General features: G+C 39.4%; 1 protein-coding gene across 1 annotated transcript in view; it reads left to right on the top strand.

Moving 5' to 3' along the window:
* Positions 1-22,332, top strand: part of LOC124556540 (cullin-1-like) — a 213,784-nt gene extending 191,452 nt beyond the window's left edge. Inside the window, exons 12-15 of the mRNA XM_047130494.1 lie at positions 1,422-1,540; positions 18,282-18,503; positions 18,724-18,943; positions 19,119-22,332. Of these exons, the coding sequence (XP_046986450.1) occupies positions 1,422-1,540; positions 18,282-18,503; positions 18,724-18,943; positions 19,119-19,199 (642 nt within the window). The 3' untranslated portion in view covers positions 19,200-22,332. The remainder of the gene's footprint in view (positions 1-1,421; positions 1,541-18,281; positions 18,504-18,723; positions 18,944-19,118) is intronic.
* Positions 22,333-24,684: the final 2,352 nt, after the last annotated feature.

Below are 24,684 nucleotides of genomic sequence, written 5' to 3'. Positions count from 1 at the left end.
TGTTCTTCAAATCCCTTCAGAGTTTACTGGAAAAGCAACTTTCCATGCAAACAGAAAATACGAGCAATGTCAAATGTCTACTGTTGTACTGAAGGTAGTTTGGCTTCCACCTTCAAATATAGACCCCAAGCAGGTGTTTTCACACTGTAATGAAGTGTTGGCTAATGTGTCTGAAGAGAACCTGGAAGTTACGACACTGCTTTCTTTTTAAATATTTTCAATAGTGTTTAGTTGCAGAGTTATTTGTTCTTTAATTGATTAGATTTAATAATTTTAACATACATTTTTTTTCTCAATAATTGAAGTGAATGTGATGTGCAGTGGAAAAAAATATCCAATATTATTTGTAAGTATATGAACATCAGGTTTGATTCCATGGGGAAAAAGATGTGCCCAGCAACTGTATTTATTTTAAGTAATACAGGATACAGTGCTCAGTCACAAATAACATTTATTGCATATCCAGATTTTACTCACTGTGTGACCACCTTCAGTGTGAACTCAATCTTTGACATGAATGTTATATGTGTATATAAGTTGTTTCAATGTTTTAACTTACATGTACTGCACTGAAGATGGCCACACAGTGATGGAAATCTAGATATGCAGTAAACATTATCTGTGGCATATTGCTGTACACTTTACTACACAATATATGGACATGTCGCACCTGCTGGTTGAGTGGTAAAGTGCATCCCTGGAAACCAAAAAGTTGCAGGATCAAAACCTGGTTGGACTGCAGAATATTTCAGTCTACATTTAACCTAGCCTTTACATCTCAAGAAAGTGTAGGTTCACTAGAAATGACAAATGGTTTGGATTAAACAGTAGGTCCTTTTTCCCTGTAGGATTTCAGGGGTGGCTTAGGGATGGGAAAAGTCTCTGAAGTGGTGACCAGTTGAAAGATTTGGCCAAACTGTTGAGCTACATGGAATTACTATTATTTTGAACATAACACTAAAAAATGATGAAATAAAACCCAAATGAAGAACATACTTGAAAAATAAGCCTTTAGAAAGTAACAACTAAATTTTTGAGAAATTGCACCAAATTTGAGAAAAATAACATGGAAATTCATCAAAAAATAAAATTTTTATCTTTTACCTATCTACAACTTACTGCTGCTAACACGGCACTGTTACCTGTGTTTCACTATTAGTGTTATGGATGGGATTTTTCTCTCCTCACTGGCATTGTTTTGTTTCATTATATCTCCCCTTTGATTCACAACATATAGAAATTGTATAATAATTTTCAGCTCTATTACATTATGGCTGGCCCTGTTTAAAAATCTGTAACATTTTAAATAACAAGACTGTAATAATAAGTGTTGTGATTGTTGAGTGAAAACACTTGAAATAAATGTGAAGTACCTTTGAAAAATATTATCTCCTTTATGATATTTATATCTATTTTTCCAGCTGGAACGTAGTTTACAACGTTTTGCAATGTTCTATGGCACCCAGCACAATGGTAGGAAGCTGCATTGGTTGCATAACTTGTCAAAGGGAGAACTGGTTACAAACTGCTTCAAAAACAGGTTTGTTGCTTGTTTATCCATTGGCTAGAAAATAATGTCACTTTTATAGTTATGCATCTTTTGTTGTAAGCCTGTAGTATAATGTATAAGTTATAGTGTGTTTATGAAAGCTTTATGATATCTGATGTAAACCAGAGTATTTATCTTTGTTTTGGTTGTATTATGTTCTGAAATTTATGGGGCTCACTCTAAACACTAAAGGCTGTGGTTGACAGCAACCAGATATTGCACTTAAAAACTTAGATCTTACTAGCCCTGTAATAACCATACCAAACTGTATAGAGGAAGACCTTACTGTGACCATTCATGAGAAATTATTTAGCAGTCAGTAATAAAATAATGACCTCTCTACAGAAATCAACATTTTGTGGAAGTCAGTCATTTTCCACCCCCTTTTGCCACCTCCCTGACCATCTATGTATTATCCATTTACTTTGGTGTATTTGTCAGATAGTCATTAAAATTTTATTTGGGAGCAATTTCATTTCAACAAGTTTGTATGGAGTGTTTGTGGAAATGAATGTGATTTATAGCTTTCACTTTGTATTGTTTTGTTTCTTTAAGGTCTTTCCTTTCTATATCCAAAACACAAGCATCCTCGAATCAAGCTTTCTCAAAAGAGCTGAAATTATACTGTTAAGTTGCTTCTAAATCTTTTCTGTCTATACTGTCAGTTATTTGCCATGGAATTTGATGCAATAATACCTTCCATGTAAACAATTTGATGAAAACCTTCTTTGCCTCAGGTTATGTGCTTACTTATCAGAAGAATTCTTTCTACCAAGATTTTGTTTCTCCTGTAACATTTGTTAACCAAATCAACATTTTGTGGAAGTCAGTCATTTTCCACCCCCTTTTGCCACCTCCCTGACCATCTATGTATTATCCATTTACTTTGGTGTATTTGTCAGATAGTCATTAAAATTTTATTTGGGAGCAATTTCATTTCAACAAGTTTGTATGGAGTGTTTGTGGAAATGAATGTGATTTATAGCTTTCACTTTGTATTGTTTTGTTTCTTTAAGGTCTTTCCTTTCTATATCCAAAACACAAGCATCCTCGAATCAAGCTTTCTCAAAAGAGCTGAAATTATACTGTTAAGTTGCTTCTAAATCTTTTCTGTCTATACTGTCAGTTATTTGCCATGGAATTTGATGCAATAATACCTTCCATGTAAACAATTTGATGAAAACCTTCTTTGCCTCAGGTTATGTGCTTACTTATCAGAAGAATTCTTTCTACCAAGATTTTGTTTCTCCTGTAACATTTGTTAACCAAATTTTCCCTTCTTTATTTTCATACAAGGTGTTTCATCTTTGGGGAAAATACATCCTCCCATTTTTGATGTGCCAGATTTTATATCTTTTCTCGTGTAAATATGTTTTGGAGTGCTTAGTGTTGATCATTCCTTCACATTTATTAAACTGCCAGCACGAGAAAGGATTCATTCTGAAAACTAGCAAGTTTCCTTTCTTTTGTGTGTGTGCCTGTCAACAAGCCAATACTTCTGCTTTTTGATGGATGGTCTCCTGTACTCCTAAAACATCTACTTTCTTAACATTTTTGATACATCCACTTCTTATACATAGTTAACTGTATGAACCATCTTTCTTTCTCTCAGCAGTTCACAGTCCTTGTGTACACTGAAACACTGATTTCCAGTTTGTTAGAAAGCTCTTTTTGAAATTTGAGTCAATGCTGCTTACCACCTCCTTTCGTATTTTCTTTGCAGAGTTTATATACTTTTTTCAAGCTGTTAGCACGTTTCATGCTTTGCCCTTCATTCCTACATTTACTTATTTTTTAATTTCTGTCTTTTGTTTAGTTTTGAACATTGATTTGTAATCCTTCTTTTTTCATAAAATTTTATATTTCATTTACTTTTCTTATTGACAAGTTATCAATCGTGTATGGAGCAAAGGAAGAATGGCAGCTTAAATACATCTGTACACACTGTAATTAGTCTACTCATTCTTCACGATCTCTATGGGAGTCATATGATGTTTAATATCTCCAGGTATTTCTGTTTTGTATGGATCCATCACACAAAATGTTCTATCATGTGCGACACAAGTGTTCTGTAAACAATTTACTTTGTAGCCTGACTACATTTACGTAATACCCTGCCAATTAACTGAGTCTGCCACCTCCTTTACCTGTGACTGAGCTAATGTCACAATTCCATTTCATATCCATACAATTTGTTACATCCATCTGTTTCTATGTGTTGACTGATTCCAGTTGTGACACACTAATATTGTAGACAAATATACAAGAATGCGGCCAGTGTGATAGTTCATAAAGTACTATCATGAAAAATCGTAACTTGCACAGTGGAAAAATAAGTTGTACAAAGTGTAAAGATGAATTTATGAAGCTGAAAGATTGTGTTTATAATTTGCAATTCTTTCAAAACTTAAGAGAGAAAAAATTGAGTCACCAGCAAAAAAAAATTGGGCATATCTTCTGCAAGATAGTCCAAGCGATTCAGAACAGTGGACAAAAGTGCTATATAAAAACAGCATACATAAAGTGAAAACCACTGTGTAGTGCATGGAAATTTAGTGAGTGGCAGTTGTTTCCAAATACTTCCTAATACAGACTATTTAAAACTATAAACAGTGTGGAACCATGTGATAAGATCACTCATTAACAAAAGTAACAATGAAAAAAATGTGATTAAAGACACCATGGGTAACTGTAGTGATTATTGACCAAATAACAGTGATCCTTCCACAACAAGTACATGTAAAAGTGACGTTTACACTTATAGCCTCCAAATTGCGAAGTATATGTAGATATTAGATCAACATATGGTAAAACCAGGTGCAAAATTCAAGGCAGCAACTGCAGTCAGTCATGAAAAAATTTCAGGGCTAGACAATAGTGATTTTTTCTATTTTTCTTGCAGGGACATAGCAAAGAATGATGCAAAAGATTTCATGCTTTCCCTTAAACCTAGGCAGCATGAATTCAGAAATGCAGATGAAACCTAGGCAGCATGAATTCAGAAATGCAGATGCGGTCTTTTTTCTGTACCCCATCATCAATGTCTACATAATTGGTGCTGTTTGAATAAGGAAGTAGAAAAGATAAATAAAGTTACATAAAATGTATGCAGGCAATTTAAAAATATAATGTACATTGAAATAATCATGATAGGGAAATGATTTCATAGAGTATCTGGGTTCCCCATCAACAGCGAGGGAAAGGCAGTTGTTGGTCATGACTTCAGGTATGATTCATATGAAATCGGAGACAAAAGTGATGTATCTTTAGACTATAGCTACCAATATGGTGAAATGGTATTGATTTCTACCAAGACTGAGAGTGTTGATGATAATGCTTTTTTAACAAAAGTAAACATCCCAGCAACCTCAACATAGACAATTACAATGTGTTTGATTCGAATATACCGTGTCTGATGAGTGCTTGATTGAGGAAAAAACAGTAATAAAATATTTGTGTTGCTGCAAACTGATATCTGTTGCATAAGAAATAAGCTGTTAGAACTATAACATTTTTGTAGCAATAAGGATGTAGAGGTGATATGTGTCTCAGAACACTGCCTAGCCAAAAATCAAATTGACAGATTTATCACTCAGGGACACATTATAGCTGACATAACTTGTAGGAAACACACAAAAATGGTGGTGCTGGAATTTACATCAAACAGTGTCTTAAATTTTCAGAATTATAGTCTGTTCAAAATTACGTTGACAGCTATGATGGAAGCAGCAATGGGGACTTGGGGGGAGGGGGGGGTGAGCCCATGTGGGAGGCACAGACTGCATTCTGCCAATCCCATGATACCTGTTGCCAAACCTCACCGCATCATCACAACACTATCTGCTTGCACTGTGTTAGAATTTCAGGCAGCTTGCTTTCCTGATGAATCATTGCACGGTGCTGCTATTGTATTTGTTGTTACTGTTACTTATTGTGTGGTATCAAACAATGTCAGAAAGAAGTACGTCAAAAGTTATGAGTTGAAGTGTTTCTTGTTGTTCTCTTGGTCTGGGGATTTCTGTACAAGGTCAGTCGAGATACATGATTTGTGCATTACATACCTACTGAAAACTTATAGTAGCCTGCTGCTCTCCATTAATAATGTAATCAATAGAACTTATGCAGCTCTGAATGTAAACGAAAAGACTAAACCACCTTCATCACTTTGAAGCAGCTCACTGCCAAGGCTCAATGTCTAATTAAATGCTCTAAGAAGGAGTGCTGTGAGTTCTGACTTTCCACTTTGAGAGCCTATGCCTCATAATCTTCCATATTGGTCAAACCCCATTGTCTACTTTGCTATTAAAGATCAACAGCTGTCCTGGGTGTCTTCCTCCATAGTGGTGTTTCTAGGTTTTTGCTGATAACTTTGTGACACACTTTGCAGCAGCATTGGCATCATTTTCTTAGCCACCTACCTTTTGAACTCATAAACACAAATTGAAGACATATCCTTATTCTAAACCCCACCCCCCTGTCATGCCAAAACATATAATGAAGCTAACACTGATTGGGAATTGCTTCCAGGCCCTGATACAATTAATAATCAGATGATCCAACACTTGAATGTTATTCAAAGACTCTGTCTGCTCAGGATCTTCAAACATCTTTGGCTAGAAGGTATTTTCCCTTTGCAATACTGAGATAGTATCATCATCATCATCATCATCATCATCTTCATCATCATCATAATCCTTAAACCAGGCAGAAATCCTCGTCCATTGACAGCTATTGACCATTTAGCCTCACCAACTTTCTCTGCAAACTGCTTGACTGGATGGTAGGCCAATAATAATGCTGTGTTGTCAAATCATTGGACTTTTCTCCTCCCTGCCAGTGTAATTTCTGAGAGGGATGATCCACAATTGACTGTGTACAAGTAGTTTTGTTTGGAACAGCAATTTGACAGGCTTTTTCTTCATGCCAACACCACATAACAATCTTTTTTGATATGCATCAGGCACATGCCAGCACTTGATTCCATCACATTTTACTTTATCCATGACTGAGGCTTTTGAGCAGGCTGTTCCAGCTCATCGGCTCCGTTGTGTGCCGTGTCGCTCGCTGTGACCATTCAAGTGGGCCAGCGTGCCGGCACGTGGCATGGCTGGCTGAGGCATGTGGTAAGGCAAGCGTTTTGATGTGCCAGCTGCGTTTTACAAGATCGACAACCTCATACTCTTAGCTGCTAAGACGTGGTGACATGCTACACCAGGAAATACGATGTTCAGGAAATAAATAAGAAACAACTGTTTTACAAGAAATTGCATAGTAAATTTATTGGCCCTCTGTAGCTTGACAATTTCTTTTTATTACAAGATCGGAAAGATCAGGTATCAAAGTGTTCACAGCATTAATGCGGAGGATGGCCTTCATTGTTGCATCCTGAAGAAACGATCGTTCCTTAATTTTTACTCTTTTCATTGCTGAGAAAAGCTGCTCACAACAATACATAGATCCAAACATGCACATGATCTGAGCGGCATTGTTGTGAAGCTTGGGAAACGTTTTTTGCTGTAACAAACGATACCATCGTGACAGATCCAACGTGTTGTAGTACCTCTCTTTCAACAAAGTTGAATTTTGCAAATCAGTTATCTCCAGTTGAAGTGATGGTGACAAGTCATCATGGGAAACTGAAAAAGGAGTGCTGAACACCTTAAGTTCCAGTTCCAAACTAGTAAGTTCTCGGAATCGTGTTTCAAACGACGTGATGAGCTGCTTTAACTTTGCTTAGTAATCACCAAAAGTAGTACCTTCAGGTAGTTTTAAAGAAGCAAGACGATTGAAGAATGTTAGATGTCCATTACTCATCTGCCTCTCAAATAAACGTAACTTTTCCATGAACGCTTTGATCTGGTCGTGCATGTCAACGATTAGCTGCCCTTTGCCCTTCAGTGACAGATTTAAATTATTCAGATGCATAGTTATATGAGCTAGGAACGCCAGGTCTGATATCCATTTTGTATCTTTCAGACAACACATTTCTTCCCCTTTCATTTCGAGAAAAAGGGATATTTCCTCACGAATGGCAAAGAAAACATCAAGAACTTTTCCCCGACTCAGCCAACGAACTGTACTGTGGTAAGGTATATCCCCATACTCCACTTCCATATCTTTCAGGAATCCTTTGAATTGGCGATGATTCATACCATGATGACACACAAAATTCACACACTTCACGACATCTTTCATTACGCCACCTAGCTCTACTGTTTCAGCACACAGTGCCTCTTGGTGAATAAAACAATGAAGAGTCAAAATGTCTTTCCCGAATTCATCCCTGAGTTTATTTTTCAAACGAGAAGCAAAACCTTCATGACGCCCGATTATTTGTGCTGCATCATCTGTCATTACAGAATGGAGCTTATCCAACGGCAAATTCATATTGTCCACTGATTCAGAAACAGCTTCAAAAATGTCACGTCCTGTTGCGGTTTAATCGAGTGGTACCACATCCAAGAGTTCTTCAGTTACTTGCAGCTCCATGTCGACACCATGCACAAAGACTGCAAGCTGAGCCCAGTCCGATATGTCGGTGCTTTCGTCAAGCACTAGCGAAAATGCAACAAAGCTCTCCGCCTTTTTCCTGAGCTGTGTCTCTAAATCCACTGCCATGTCCAGGATTCAACGAGACATTGTTTGCTTTGACAGGCAAACCCCTTCAATTGCCTGCACCTCCACTGGAAACAAACATTGTGCAACTGCTACCATGCATGATTTTACGAGTGGTCCCACCGGAAATGGCTTGCCACTTGTCGCAATGATGTGAGCGACCCTGTAGCTTGCTCGAATTGCAGATTCAGTTGTGTTTTCTCTGCTCTCATTCACCTGAAAATTATAAACACATTACAGAACACAAACTATGTTGCATGTTTTGATACCCTCCGTATTACAAAACGGATTTTGAACTTACGTCTCCTGCTATGTCGTTCTTAAGCCTGGCTACCAGTTCTCTGCATGCAACGCCTTCTACCTGATCGTAGTGCGCTGCGTGAAGACGTGTATAATGTTGTTGTATATTGTACCTCTTCGCAGAATTAAATACTTTATGACATACAAGACATTGCGGATGACCATCCCTCTCAATGAATAGAAAGGTATCCTCCAATAGAGATACAGGGCTCTCGCGGCTAGTCATAGCTGTCATCGAACATGGATTATTGCGTCAGTTGTGGCTGCATGCGGCCAGAGGGCAGTGAGTTCGCTTTGCCCTCCACGCAGGCTCCGAGCTGCCGCAGGGAGCGCTCCGGAGCACTCTGGCTCCCTGGAGCTTGGTTGGAACAGCCTGCTTTTGAGGCTTACAATCTCCTTCAGCTCCATCATCAATCAGCAAGTGACCTGCACCCTCCCTCATACCCTCCCCCCTCCTGCTATTTGTCAACAATTTTTGCATTTCGTTTAGCTCCCAATCTATAGCTCCAAGGTGCTGTCTGAAGGGCCTCTTCTTGGACCCTTTCCTATGGTTTTCAGTTCTGTCTTGTGAAAATGCTAGTCATGAATTTATGTTGATGCACAGTCCCAATTTTGGGAATTGTTATTTCATAAAAAGCTAACATGGCTGCCCCGCATTTGTCAACTAAAAGCTAGCTGCATTCAAAAGCTTAATGCTCTCTGCTTACTTGCCCACAATAGTTGGGATGAGGATCTCACTACTCTACTGCATATTTACTGTGTCCAGGTCTTGTCCTGATTGGGCCGTGGTTGCCAACTTTATGGCTGAATGGAACCTTCAGCTTTGAAATTGTTGGACCTAGTCCATCACTGGTCACTGGCATCTTCCAGATTAGTCCCGTAGATAGTCTTCTTACCAAAGTGGGCTCTTACTTGTTAGTTCTGACAGTATCAACTCTTTCTCACTTACACATTCACCATCTGATAATTTCCTAATCATCTATCTTATCAGTTTCTTTTTACATACAAGGGGTGTTGACCCCTGACCTAATGTGGGATCACATTGAGGCCCTCTGCTGGGACCTCCATCTAACCTCCTTAGACTTGCCATGTTTTTCCGCAAACGCTCTCTTGGTTAGTACCCATATCACAAATGAAGACTCATCTATTTCAAGTACCAAAATTTCATTTGCTCCCATGACCTTTCGACATCGTTACCTCTCAGGTTTTCTAGAATATCAGGATGCTACTATCATTTACACCGAAGGCTCTAAACCCAGAGATAGGGCAGGATATGCTTTTACATCTCCCATCAGTCAGGAATAACATTTGCAGCCAAGAATGTGTAACGTTTTTACAATGGAGCTGTTGGCCATTAACGGAGCCCTATGGTTTATTTAACTGACCTCACTACTGACTCAGTTAGAAGTCTCCAGACTATTGATTGATGTTACTCTTGTCAGCCTCTGATATGTGATCTTCTCTCTGACCTTATTCAAACTGCATACTTAGTCATATTTACCTTGGTGCCAAGTCCGGTGGGTATCCCAGGGAATAAACTGGATGGAGCATTTGGCTATAGAAGTGGTTATTTGCTCAACATTCACTTTGGTGATCCCAAGTGAAGATTTATGGGTACAAATAAATATTTTCCTCACTCAGAGTTAGGAACAATCTTTGGTGGGCTACTGCCCCCTCTAATAAACTCCGCATTGTGTTCTGGGTTCTTTGCCCCCAGTACTGGCTGACGACTCATGTACAGTTGAACTGATCCCTTGTTGTCTCCATGAAAGTTGTTTTTATTCTCAGATATAATGTTTTAACTACTTTTGGTGCAGGGGCAGTGTGGTTGGGTTGGGGCATCTCACACTGCACTCTGGGTCTAGGGTCCCCTCAACCCATACTTCCTGTCTGCAGCTCGTGCTCGTGCGGTAGCGTTCTCGCTTCCCATGCCCGGGTTCCCAGGTTCGATTCCCGGCAGGGTCAGGGATTTTCTCAGCCTCGTGATGACTGGGTGTTGTGTGATGTCCTTAGGTTAGTTAGGTTTAAGTAGTTCTAAGTTCTAGGGGATTGACGACCATAGATGTTAAGTCCCATAGTGCTCAGAGCCATTTGAACCAACCCATACTTCCTTTGCCAGTTGCCTTGCTCATCCGTCTTTTATTCTGCTTTAATTGCTTTTACATGCAATTAGCCCTTTTCCTGCCACATGAGTTTTTCTGTTTTGTGCTAGCACTGTGATGAATAGTGAGTGCTGTTCCCATTTTTAACACTTCAACTATAATTCTTTGGGGTTCATGTGAGGTATGGCCACTGTTGCGTGCAGAGCCTTGAGGGATGCTTAACATGCCCCACCCATCTACTGACCTGATTAGTTCTCTCCCCTTATTTTATTATTGTCAGCCCAACTGATGCCCATTACATTGTTAGCCTACAAACTTTCACTAAAACAAATTTCCTGGCTGGAAGATGTTCTTTACTGTGTAACAGCGTTTGCCCTTAATCACATGGATGGGGGTCAGATGTGGGTTGTGTTTCTCTCACCACAGATGAGCTCTGGAGGAACCCTTGTCTTCTCCCTGACCTACATACCTGCTTAACCAATATATTTTTACTTACCATTAAGTTATTTATCAGCTCTAGTATCAATACTGCTTTCAGCATCTGGATTTTATCATTTGAACACGCTTCCAGAATTCAGTTAAATTTCTATCTGACCTCACTAACTCCGGGTGACCTGTCTCATGACCAAGGATCTGATGACCTCACTGTTTAATCCTTTAAGCCATAACAAAAAAAATGTGCATGTGTGTGTTTCCTCTCATTCTTCTATTCTTCCTTCCTCGTCAGTTTTCAAATGACATAATTTCATAATTCTTGTGATGCATTGGGGCTCTCAGTAATTTGATTCCTGGTTCAAGTGGTTGCCGAATACTACAGCACTAGTATATTTTAAAATCCACACAAATTAGAAAGGTGTGTTATGATACTACTGAGGTCCTAATTACTTAAGACTTCATTTGGTGGTGGGGAAAAGAAACGTTTTGTAACTCTGTACAGAATGTGTATTGTAAAAATTGTGTAGGTGGGTCTGGCAAGGGGGAGGGGGAGATGTGAAGTGGTGTGTGTTACTAACAAAAATAGCATATTCATCTACAGTTCTTTTTCCACTGTGGTTTTTTGTATTCAGTGGTGAGCAAGATACATGAGGCAGTGAAATACCCTCAGACTTCAAGAAGAATGTAATAATTCCAATTCCAAAGAAAGCAGGTGTTGATAGGTGTGAAATTACCAAACTATCAGTTTAATAAGTCATGGCTGCAAAATACTAAAACGAATTCTTTACAGACACATGGAAAAACTGGTAGAAGCCAACCTTGGGGAAAATCGGTTTGGATTCCATAGAAATGTTGGAATATGTGAGGCAATACTGACCCTATGACTTACCTTAGAAGATAGATTAAGGAAAAAGAAACCTATGTTTCTAGCATTTGTAGACTTGGAGAAAGCTTTTGACATTGTTGACTGGAATACTTTTTTTTCAAATTTTGAACATGGCAGGGGTAAAATACAGGGAGTGAAAGGCTATTTACAATTTGTACAGTAACCAAATGGCAGTTATAAGGGTCAAGAGGCACAAAAGGGAAGCAGTGACTGAGAAGGGAGTGATACAGGATTGTAGCCATCCCCAATGGTATTCAGTCTGTGTATTGCACAAGCAGTAAAATCCATGGAGAAGAGATAAAAACTTTGAGATTTGCTGATGACATTGTAATTCTGTCAGGGACGGCAGAGGACCTGGAAGGTAAATTGAACAGAATAGACAGTGTCTTGAAAGGAGGATATAAGATGAACATCCACAAAAGCAAAATGAGGCTAATGGAATGTAGTCAAATTAAATCAGGTGATGCTAAGGGAATTAGATCATGAAATGAGACACTTAAAGTAGTAGATGTCTTTCCAATAATATGAAACATGACTTCAATACTGAGAATCAACATCTGTCGAAAACCGTCTTCCACTGGTAGCAATAGAAGCCGTTGCAAAAATGAGGATGCACCTCATTGTCAGAAGTAGTCAGCGCATGCAATAACTGCAGCTGGTATGGCTTTACATGCAGACATTCATGTGAAATGGGCCAGACAGTTGACCATGGTATCTGCAGTTCTCTGCTCACATGAGTCATTGACTCCTTTGGGATCCTGATCTATGATTCCCACGCACAGTCCATCTTCTCTCCTGGGGATCTTGGATGGCTGTTTTCTCTGCACCTCATAAACAGCCAACTTCATAGACTATGTTATAACTCCCATGGATTATTTTCTCTGTTGGAGTCTTTTTACCTCCTATTTGGTACAAAGTCAAAATTGAACCACATTTAGCAAGTTCAAGACTCTAAGCACACAAACATTGGTCCGTTATATGCTGTGTTCTAAGATACCTGCCCACTAGGGGCACACCACACAACTATGCCACAGTGTGTATTAAGAATCAAAACTTGGAGAGACACTGATATGTGTAACTTTTTCTGTTTGTCTTGTAGTTTTTCTGTAGTCATCTTCTAAAGGCCCGGAGGTACTTATGAATAATCTTGTATATGAAATTAATTAAATGCGCTGAACTGAAATGAATGGATTGATGAGAGTGAACTGAAGAAAGATACAGTGACATTAAGTTAGAGCAAACCTTTCTTATGTGCTGAAACTGCAGTGTAATTAATATGTAGGGACAGTTGAAAATCTGTATCATACTGGGACTTGAACCCAGATTTCCTGCTTAACGCGAGCAGTCACATTAATCTTTACACTATCTGAGCATACCTACAGGCCTGATTCCAGTGTTCATTGTCACTGATGTTTCCATCTATGATTTGTAAACTCTTCTACCAAAGATGCTACACACTGATATCATTCCATGTCAGTGCATCATCATTGGTTACATCCCATCAATCTGTCCATTTAATTTCAGTATGTTTAATTAATTTCATACACAATGTGATTAAATAATGACTTTACAGGCTTTGGGACATGTCCCTTACACCAAAACAAGAAAAATGTCCAAAAATCCTTAGTTTTTGAGTTATTAATGAAAGTTTACATTAGGTGGCTTTCCAAGTGCAACCCAACAACTTCAGAGCACTCATTCAGGCTCTTCTGGACTCCCTCGGAGGAAGGCTGTACCCTGGTGGTCGCCGGAGATTGCTGAGGCTATTCGCGACCGTATGCGGGCCCTCCAGCGTCATAGGCGGCACCCGTCTCTAGAGACCCTCATCGCCTTTAAGAGGCTCCGTGCCTTGGCCCGTTGTCTTATTACACGGCGTAAGCAGGAGTGCTGGGAGAGGTATGTCTCATCCTTGGGCTCCCGTGTCTCCCCCTGGCTCGTGTGGTCCCGGATCTGGCGGATTTATGGATACCAGACCCCTATGGGTGTCCCTGGGATCTCCTTGGACAGCGCTGTCTGCACGGACGCTGCCACCATTGCTGAACACCTTGCTGCGCACTTTGCTCACAGCTCTGCGACTGCAACTTATCCCCCCACCTTTCGCTCTCTAAAGGAGCGAGCCGAGCAGACGCCGTTATCATTCCACATGCGTCGTTCTGAAAAATACAATGTTCCTTTCAGCAAGGGGGAATTCCTCGCTGCCCTCGCCGATTGCCCTGATACAGCACCAGGACCAGACTGCATCCACGCGCAGATGCTGAAGCATCTCTCCAGGGACTGCCAGAGACACATCCTCACCACCTTTAACCACATTTGGAGTGAGGGCGTGTTCCCGTCGCAATGGCGAGAGGGTCTTATTGTCCCCATCGTGAAGCCCGGTGCGGACCCACTGGCGGTGGACAGCTATCGTCCCATTACCCTCACCAATGTTTTGTGCAAATTGCTCGAACGTATGGTGGGGCGGTGTTTGTGTTGGGCCCTTAAGTCGCGCGGTCTCCTCGCTCCATCCCAGGGTGGCTTCCGTCGGGGCCGGTTTGCTGCGGACAATTTGGTGCGGCTGGAATCTGCTGTCCATACGGCCTTTGCCCGATGTCAGCATCTCGTTGCTGTCTTTTTTGATCTGCGGAAGGAGTATGACACCACATGGAGGCATCACATCCTTGCTACGTTGCATGAGTGGGGTCTTCGTGGTCGGCTCCCGGCTTTTCTTCAAACCTTTTTATTGCGCCGCCCTTTCTGGGTGCAAGTCGATGCTGCCTCTAGTTCCTCTTACACACAGGAAAATGGGGTCCTGCAGGGCTCGGTGTTGAGCGTTTCCTTATTTCTAGTGGCCATTAATGGTCTGGCTGCAGCCGTGGGGTCGTCGGTGTCTCCTTCTTTGTATGCCAATGACTTCTGCATCTCATTTAGCTCCACGACTACGGGAGTCGCCGAACGCAGGCTGCAAGTAGCCATTCGGAAGGCAGCATCATGGGCTCTGACTCATGGTTTTCAGTTCTCTGCAGCCAAGACTCGAGTTATGCACTTCTGCAGGCATCGGACGGTCCACCCTCATCCTGAACTTTACCTCGACAGCCACCTGCTTGAAGTGGTGGACACTTCTTAGGACTTGTCTTTGATGCCCGGCTCACATGGGTTCCTCATATTACTCAGCTGAAGCAAAAGTGCTGGCGGCACCTCAACGCCCTTCGCTGCCTGAGCCACACATCTTGGGGTGCGGATCGCTGCACGCTGTTGCGATTATACAGAGCCCTTGTGCAGTCCAGGCCTATGGGTCTGCATCACCCTTAGTGTTGAAGTTGTTAGACCCCATACACCACTGTGGGGTTCGGCTTGCAACTAGCGCTTTTCGTACGAGCCCCGTGGATAGTCTACTGGTGGAGGCCGGGGTTCCCCCGCTGCGGATTCGCCGCTATCGCTTGCTCGCCGACTATGCTGTCCACGTGCATTGCTCGCCGGGCCATCCCAATCGTCGCCTGCTTTTTCCCTGCCATGGTCCTCCATCTGCCCGAACGTCGACCTAGGTCTGGGCTTTCCATAGCTGTCCGCATCCAATCCCTGCTGTCGGAACTGGGGTTATTCCCTCTTCTGCCTCCCTTCCGGGTCCGTGCACCTACGCCCCCCTGGTGTTTGCCTCGGCTGTCCATCCGTCTGGACTTGGCACAGGGACCCAAGAACTCGGTTCTGCCTGTGGCCCTCCATCGCCATTTTCTTGCGCTCCTTGCCTCATTTTCGGGCTGTGAGACTGTCTACACTGATGGTTCCCTGGTTGATGGTCGCACTGCCTACGCTTTTGCTCACGCTGCCCATGTTGAACAGCGCTCCTTGCCGGCTGGCTGCAGTATTTTTACTGCAGACCTGGTGGCCATATTGCGCGCTCTTGAGCATATGCGTTCCTGCTCAGGTACGTCCATCGTCATCTGCAGTGACGGCCTCCAGGCCGTCGACCACTGCTATACCTCTTCTCCTCTGGTGTCCTCTATTCAGGAGTCTGTTTCTGCCATTACCCGCTCTGGTCGTTCGGTGGTCTTTATTTGGACGCCAGGTCACGTTGACATCCCGGGGAACGAATGTGTCGACAGGCTGGCCAAAGGGGTGATCGACGCCCCAACTTTGGAGATCGGCCTCACGGCTCGCGATCAGCAGTTGGTGTTGCACCGTAAGGTGCTTGGGATGTGGACTGCTGAGTGGCGTGGCATGACATCCCCGAATAAACTGCGGGCTGTTAAGGAGACGACCGATGTGTGGCGGTCCTCCCTGCGGGCTTCTCGCAGGGACTCTTGTCATCCTGTGTCGGCTCCGCATCGGCCATACCTACCTGACGCATGGCCATCTTTTGTGTCAGGAGCTCCCCCCTGTGTCAGTGTGGGTCCCGGCTGATGGTCGCCCACATTTTGTTGGAGTGTCTCCGACTGCGCACCCTCCGGCAGTCTTTTAATCTCCCAGGCACTTTGCCTTTGGTTTTATGTGACGACACCTCCATGGTTGATGACGTTTTAAATTTTATCCGTGGTAGTCCTTTTTATGGTTCCATTTAGGGAGGTCCTGCACCTTTCACTTTCTGTGTCTTTTGTCCTCGCGTCTCTCAATATTTGTTGCTGTTTTGGTGTGTCGTCAGATGGTTGACTCTTCCCCTTTTTTGTTCTCGTGGTCAGTCAACCGGTCTCCGGCCATCTTCTTTTCTTCTGTGTCTTTCTGTCTGGTGTTCATCTGTACTCTTCTTGCCTGTAGTGTTTGTTGCTGCATTTGTGTTCTTTTAGCGCCTGGGGGGCGTCTCCTCCCCCCCCCCCCCTTTTGTTTTTATCTGCTCCGCCGATTTTCGGCTCGCCTGTTTTTGGAATGGGGGACTGATGACCTTCGCTGTTTAGTCCCCCTTAAACATCCCAACAACCACCACCACCACTCATTCAAAGACAGCTTTGACTCATAGTATCCTAGATGGCATGATAATGTTGCACCACATTTTAGTCTTAGTGTTTGAGATTAACTGACTAGTACCTACATGACATGTCGATAGGTAGGGGAGGACCAGTTCCATGTGCTACATATTCTCCCAAAGTGAGTTCGTTGGAGTTATGTCTCTTGTGGCATCTTAAAAAATTGTTCATGCAGCTGTCAAGATGGATGAAAAAACTCTTCATCAATGTGGCATAGAACACTGCGGAACAGAGAGTATTTGAAAGGGCATGACAAGCCATGATTCAGCAAATGCATATGTTTATGGAAGCAACAGGACATTTTGAACATTTATTATGAGTTTCTAAGTTAATAACTATTTCAGTTACAACGTGTAACTGATGTGTTGAACACAAAGTTTCTTAATAAACTACATGTGCTTATATGAATTTTTTGCCTTGTTTTGCTGTAGGGAACCTGTCCATCAGGTTTGCAATTGTATTTTTGAATCACTATGCATATAGCCTTTGTTGCATGGTAAGTCATGGTCCTCCACTGACTTCATTCCCCCAAAGATGCTATTCTCACATACCTTATGGGAGAACCCCTGTAGTAATGTTCAGAAATCATTTGTGGAAACATAAATAAAATGAATTTTGAATTAGGCCTGGAGATGGGCTGATATAGCCAAATAATTAAGGTGATTGATTGTGATAAGCAGGAAATCCAGGTTTGAAGACCAATCTGGCACAGAATTTCATTTGTCACTACATATTCATTATATTGCAGGTTCACTATATCTGAATGATTTGCACTAATGTCATTGCATCTTAATCGCTTTCATACCTGTCAGTCTCTAGATTTCATTTCGGTGCATTAAATTAATTTCACACATTAATATGTTTATATGCTTTTCCCCTGGCCATATTGCATTTGTCAACAACAGAAACTTGATAGAAATATGATTTTTATAAGGCATGATTAAACAACTTCATAAGAGTGGACAAGTTGGTATAGTGGTTTAGACTTGCATTCAAAACGATTAGTGTTCATTCAATCTTTATTTAGGTTTACAATGGTTTCCAAAAATTATGTCAGACAAATGCTATATGTTTCCTTCAATAAACCCATGCTCAGTTTCTTTTCCTACCATAGCTTAATATTTGGTGTCAGTCAGAAGTTAAGCTCTAATGCTCATACCATTTTTTTTAAAATTAGTATATCAACTTAGAGGGGAAAAAGTTCTTGCTATTGAGCTGCAGACCTGATAACATTACTGAAAAGTTTGTGAGGATGTTTGGTCCTTTTTTGTACCTGTTTTCCAGTGTTTTTGGATGCCTTTCTTTGATAAATAGTTTAATATTGCCATTACAGTGAAACACTTATTGCTCAGCTGAATGTTTGCATCAACCTTTCTTTAGTACATAGTTTAATACTGCCATTACTATGAAACTCTTAATGTTCTGTCGAATGTTTCCATCAAAATGATATTTTGTTTCAGGTATACATTACAGGCATCAACCTTCCAGATGGCAGTATTATTGCAGTATAATTTGAGTGAGGTCTGGACAGTGCAACAGCTTCAGGAATCAACTCAAATTAGTCTTGATGTACTAGTACAGGTCATTCAAGTTCTCATGAAAACAAAGCTACTTCAGTCTGAAGATGATGAAAGTGATTTGCAACCTACTTCTGTTGTAGCATTATGTTCAAGCTACAAAAAGTAAGTCACTCACTAGCTTTATCTGTTCAGTAATTTGCATTCAAATGCATGGTAAAAATAGATAGAATTAGGGTGTTGAAGACACAACCTCCTTGTGTTGAAGGCCTCTTATGAAAAATTTTTTTCAGCCTGTGGCAGTTTCTCTGGTAATAATTTCTGTTTCAAAATAATAATATTCTGTATATTAAATACCCTCATCATAGTTTTCCCTCTCTTCCAGTAAGAAGCTCAGGGTGAATATCAACATACCATTGAAATCAGAATTGAGACATGATCAAGAGGCAACACAGAAGACTATCGAAGAAGATCGCAAAATATTAATACAGGCAGCCATAGTGAGAATACTGAAAATGAGAAAAACACTGAAGCACCAGCAACTTGTTGCTGAAGTATTAGAGCAGTTGGCATCAAGATTTAAGCCCAGAGTTCATGTTATCAAAGTAAGTAACATGTGGTGTAGATCAATAAGGTTATTTTATCCTTACAGCTCTGTAGCTTTAATATTAGATTGATCTTTATAGTTGAAACTGAAATTCTTAACTGATTTCTTATGAATAATGAAGACATAATTGTGTTTTATGCATAAATAATCATTGTTGTCTTGAATTCTTACAGAAATGTATTGATATCCTAATTGAGAAGGAATATTTGGAACGAGCAGAGAACCAAAGAGATACCTACAGTTACCTCGCTTGAATACTACATGGCAGATGGTGACCAAATGGTGGTCAAATGTTTCTGCAGTATGAGGATAATGTTACATACCATATATAATCATGTGCATTTGATATATGTAAAATTGTGCATGATGTACGTTTTGTTAATTTTTTATTACATTTATGTTGTAATAGAAAATCATGAATGTACAAAATAATTTACATTTTTTTATACGAAAAGTTTTTCAAAGAAGTAAAATGAGTTATTTTGCCCATCTTTTTATGAATCTAGTTTTGAGTGGCAGAATTGTGTGTGTGTGTGTGTGTGTGTGTGTGTGTGTGTGTGTGTGTGCGCGTGTGTGTGTGTGTGAAAGAGTGTGCACGTGCACCTGCATGAGTGCAAGTATGTGTGTGCGTGTGCATGTGCAGAATCAACTGCAGAACTGAGAGTAGTTGACATGTTAGATTGCTGAATATGAATTCAAATTTTTTATTGTTTTGATTAATTCTTATTTTTATTGCATAATTCTGTTACAAGAAAATATTAACATGAACTTACATTGAAAAGTATGCAGTTTTGATTTCAATTAGTTATTCCTGGAAATTTATACGTATATTGTATTTAAAAAAAAGTGAAAAAAAGGAAAGTGGATGTTCAGTGTTTACATAAGATAGGTGTCTATTATTGGTGTCTCATTAACTAATTAACTATCCTAATTGTGATTAACTGTGAGAATTATCTGTAGAAGTAAGAGTAGTTAACATTCTGCTAGATTGCTGAATATAAATTCGTATTTGTTATTGTTTTTGGTTAATTGGTATTGTTATTTCATAATTCTGTTACCAGCAAAGTTTCACAGAATTTTTATTGAAAGGTATGTGCTTTTGATTTCAATCATTTAAGCCTGGAAATTTATTATATATTGTAAACTAAAAAAAGTAGATGTTCAGTGTTTACATATAGTACGTGTCTGTTATTGGTGTCTCAGTAACTATTCTAATTGTGATTAACTGTGAGAATCACCTGCAGAACTAAGTGAAGTTGAAATCTTAGATTGCTGAATATGAATTCATATTAGTTATTGTTTTTGGTCAACTGGTATTGTTATTGCATAATTTTTTTTACCAGCACAATTTCACAAGAGTTTCGCTGAAGGGTTTGCGCTTTTGATTTCAATCAGTTAACCCAGGAAATTTATCATACATTGTAAACTAAAAAGAAAGAAAAGTGGATGTTCAGTTTTTACACATGGTAGGTGTTTATTATTGGTGTCTCAATGACTGTTGTAATTGTGATTAACTATGAGAATCACCTGTAGAATTACGAGTAGTTGACATGTTAGATTACTAAATATGAATTCATATTTTTTATTGTTTTGGTTAATTGATATTGTCACTGCATAATTCTGTTGCCAGAAAACATTCACAGAATTTTCATTGAAAGGTTGCACTTTGATTTCAAATAGTTATGTCTGGAAATTTATACATACATTGTAAATTATAAAAAAAGCTAATATTCAGTATTTACATATTGGTAGGTGTCTGTTATTGGTGTCTCAGTGACTATTCTAATTGTTATTAACTGCAAGAATCACCTGTAGAACTAAGTATAGTTGACATGTAGATTGCTGAATATACATTCATATTTGTTATTGTTTTTGATTAATTGATATTGTTATTGCATAATTCTGTTAGCAGCACACTGTCACAGGATTTCCACTGAAATGTATGCAGTTTTTTTATTTCAATCAGTTATCCCTGGAAATTTTTCATACATTGTAAACTAAAAAAAAGTGGATGTTCAGTGTTCACATATGGTAGGTGTCTATTATTGGTGTGTCTCTGACTATTGTAATTGTGATTGAGTGTGAGAATCACATGTAAAACTAAGAGTAGTTAACATGCTTTACTGCTGAATATGAATTCATATTAGTTATTGTTTTTGGTTATAGGTATTGTTACTGCATAATTCTATTACCAGAAAACTTTCACAGAAGTTTCATTTTCACTTTTGATTTCAACTGGTTATGCCCGGAAACATACATTAGAAACTAAAAACAAGTGGATGCTCGGCGTTTACATATAGTAGGTGTATGTCATTTGTGTCTCATTGACTAATCTAACTGCAATTAACTGTGAAAATCACATGTAGAACTAAGAGTAGTTGACATGTTATACTGCTGAATATGTACTCATATTTGTTGTTTTTTTGGTTAACTGGCATTGTCATTACGTAATTTTGTTACCAGGAAACATTCACAGAATTTTCATTGATAGGTATGCGCTTTTGATTTCAAATAGTTGTGGCTGGAAAATTTGTGCATACAATGTAAACTAAAAAAATAGAAAGTGGATGTTCAGTGTTTACATATGGTAGGTGTCTATTATTGGTGTCTCATTGAGTAGTCTAATTGTGATTAACTGTGAGAATAACCTGTAGAATAAGAGTAGTTGACATGTTAGATTGCTGAATATGAATTTATATTTGTTATTGTTTTTGGTCAATTGGTATTTTTATTGCATAGTTCCATTACCAGAAAACATTAACAGAATTTCCATTGAAAAGTATACACATTTAATTTCAATTTGTTATACCTGGGACTTTATACATACATTGGAAACTTTAAAAAAATGTGAATGTTCAATGTATACATATGGCAGGCATCTATTATTGGGTTATCATTGACTATTCTATTGTAATTGTGGTTAAGTGTGAGAATCTACTTCTGCAGAATAGGAGTATTTGACATATGAGATTGCTGAATATGAATTAATACTCATGATTGTTTTTGGTTAATTGGTATTGTAGTTCTCTTACCAGCAAAAAATCACAAAATTTTCGTTGAAGGACATGCACTTTTTATTTCTATCAGTTATACATGGAAATTTATACATACATTGTAAAGTAAAAAGAAAAAGTGGATGTTAAATGTATACATATGTTAGGTATGCATTATTAGTGTCTCATTGACTATTAAAATTGTCGTAATTGTCAGTGTATTACTGGGAGAAAATTTGGTACTTTAATCAGAGTGAAGATAGTGATCACCCACATAAATCTGTGTGTGTGTGCGTGTGTGTGTGTGTGTGTGTGTGTGTGTATGTGTATGTGTATGTGTGTGTGTGTGAGAGAGAGAGAGAGAGAGAGAGAGAGAGAGAGAGAGAGAGAAAGAGCCTGAAACAAAAAATTGTGAAACTTTTATGTGTTAACTATGCTGTGAAATATTAGACTATTGATGTAAAATTACAAAATTAAAACTCTGAGATTGAAAGTTGTTGACCTTTGAAATTATTGAACATATCTTGACCTTGTGCATTATTATTCAGAAACAATGTTACTGCAGAAAAAATGACATAGTTTCACTGAAAATCCTAAGTAACTTTATTTTTGACGTAATTCTTGTGATTTCTGATACAGATTAGTAGTGTGAAGTAAAACATATTTAAGTATAAATTCATTGACCATTGTCAGTTTCTGTGAGTAATACCTGTTACTCATATGACAAGGATGACGATTGTTACTGATACGTGTACTTCCTCCTCTCTCTCTCTCTCTCTCTCTCTCTCTCTTTCTCTCTCTCTCTCTCTCTGTGTGTGTGCAGGGGGAGGGTGTAGTATTTTTATTTTGTAACAGCTGTGGAATTACATTACTTGGATAGAAGTTTGCAAAGAAACCTGAGAATTTTCAGCTTTTGGAACCAATACATTTATCTTGATGTTGAGAGTTTTTTAAACTGTGTAACAGTTTGATGACCAAGTTTAGTACTTCCACTTTAAAAAACTATTTGGGAAAATTTCTTACCCTTATGTGCAGCTTAATGTAAAAGCTTATGTATGGCTTACTATTATGTCTCAAAATTATAACAGTGTTAATTGAAGAAAAGTTTGCAGAATACACTGCTGTGTCAGAGAATGAAGTCACATTAGAAACAGAAATTACTACTACTTCATTCAGTTGTAATATGGATATTTATATTAGTGTATACACTTTTTCAATGGCAAATCTGTAAAACATGTAAGCTATAAATTGATGTCAGATTGTTATAACTGTGGTAAATTTCTGTGAAAATTAAATGTCTAATATTTGGTGTTAAAAGCTATGAAATGATCATTTTTATTGTTATTTCCTAGGTTTCTGTCCCTTCTTACTTTACAACTTATTTCTGTTGTGAATTTTAGTTTGCTTTCAGTTTATTATCTGTAGAAGTACCATATAAGAAAAGGAATAACACAGTTTTGGTGACTCCTTTCTACAGAGCTTATGCTCAGGCAGAATGTTCTTGAGAATGATAATCAAGTGCTTTCTGGGGAAAAAGTACTGGATGGAATTCCCACTAGATGGAAAACAGCTTGGAAGTGGGTTACAAACAATATTGGGCAACAGATTTTGGTTTATATGTAAAGGGCACTTGTGCCTCCAAAGGACTAACTGTAATACATTCAAGACTAACATTGCTTCAACATGAACTTTTATTAAACTTAGAGCAGTCCACATTCATATGGAAACGATACAAATGGCAGCTGTTCAATGCACGAAGTATGTGAAATTACGAAGTATGTGAAATTGTTTACTTCTCATTAGAAGCTTTGGAACACTTGCCATTTCCCTGCGGCTCCAAGTGCATATGTGTTCACCACATGCATTCAACACACTTCCTCCTCCCCCTCTCTGTGTCCACCTCTTCTTCACTCTATCTATCTCATCCTCCCATCTCTATCTTTGTATCTCCTCTTCCACCTCTACCTTTGTATCTCCTCTTTCCCCCCTCTTTGTACATTTCCTCCACACGCTTCCCTGACTATATCTTTTCCTCCCTCCCTCTGACCATATCCTCCTTCCCCTTCCTCTTTCTGTCCTTGCTCTCACCCTTTCTTTTCCACCTGCCCACTGCCCTTCAACACTGTCTCATGCATCTCCCTCTATGTCCATTTACTCCTTCCCTCTCTCTCTGATCATCTGCCCCTCTATCCAACTCGACCTGTCCCCAGCCTTGTTCATTGACACATGTAGCCTCTGCAATACAGTTCAAGAAAACAAGCAAATACTACTATCACAACACACCTGTCTTGAAGAGCAGGCTACACATCAGGGGCTTGAAAATTATTTATTTGTTCCTGATGTACAGGAAGCCAGACAAAACAGGTCGATAAAGCAGGCCAATACTACTACAATGCAACACACTTGTCATACAGGGCAGTCTACATGTTAGAGCCCAGAAAACCATTTCTTGCCCCCGACATGAAGGCTGCACTGCAAAGCAGACTGATTTGGCAGGCTGATACTGTTTCCATGCAACATACCTGTCATGCATGCAGCCTGTATCCTAAGGGCTGAAAAAAAATAAGTTTATGCCCTATCGCTGCTCCCATTTGAGCTAGAAGGTTATAAATCCCACAGTGCTGATACTTGTGAGGCCAGCTGTTTTTGTGCCAAATTTGGTTGAGCAGGGATTTGGGAAGACATCATCGACATACACTCTGTTTTATATATGACAGATTAGTGATTCTGATCATTGTTAAGACTA

Source organism: Schistocerca americana, chromosome X, assembly GCF_021461395.2.
Source record: "Schistocerca americana isolate TAMUIC-IGC-003095 chromosome X, iqSchAmer2.1, whole genome shotgun sequence".
Taxonomy (NCBI): Eukaryota; Metazoa; Arthropoda; class Insecta; order Orthoptera; family Acrididae; genus Schistocerca; species Schistocerca americana.
Note: the sequence above shows the minus strand (reverse complement) of the source record. Positions and strands in the feature narration are given on the sequence as shown.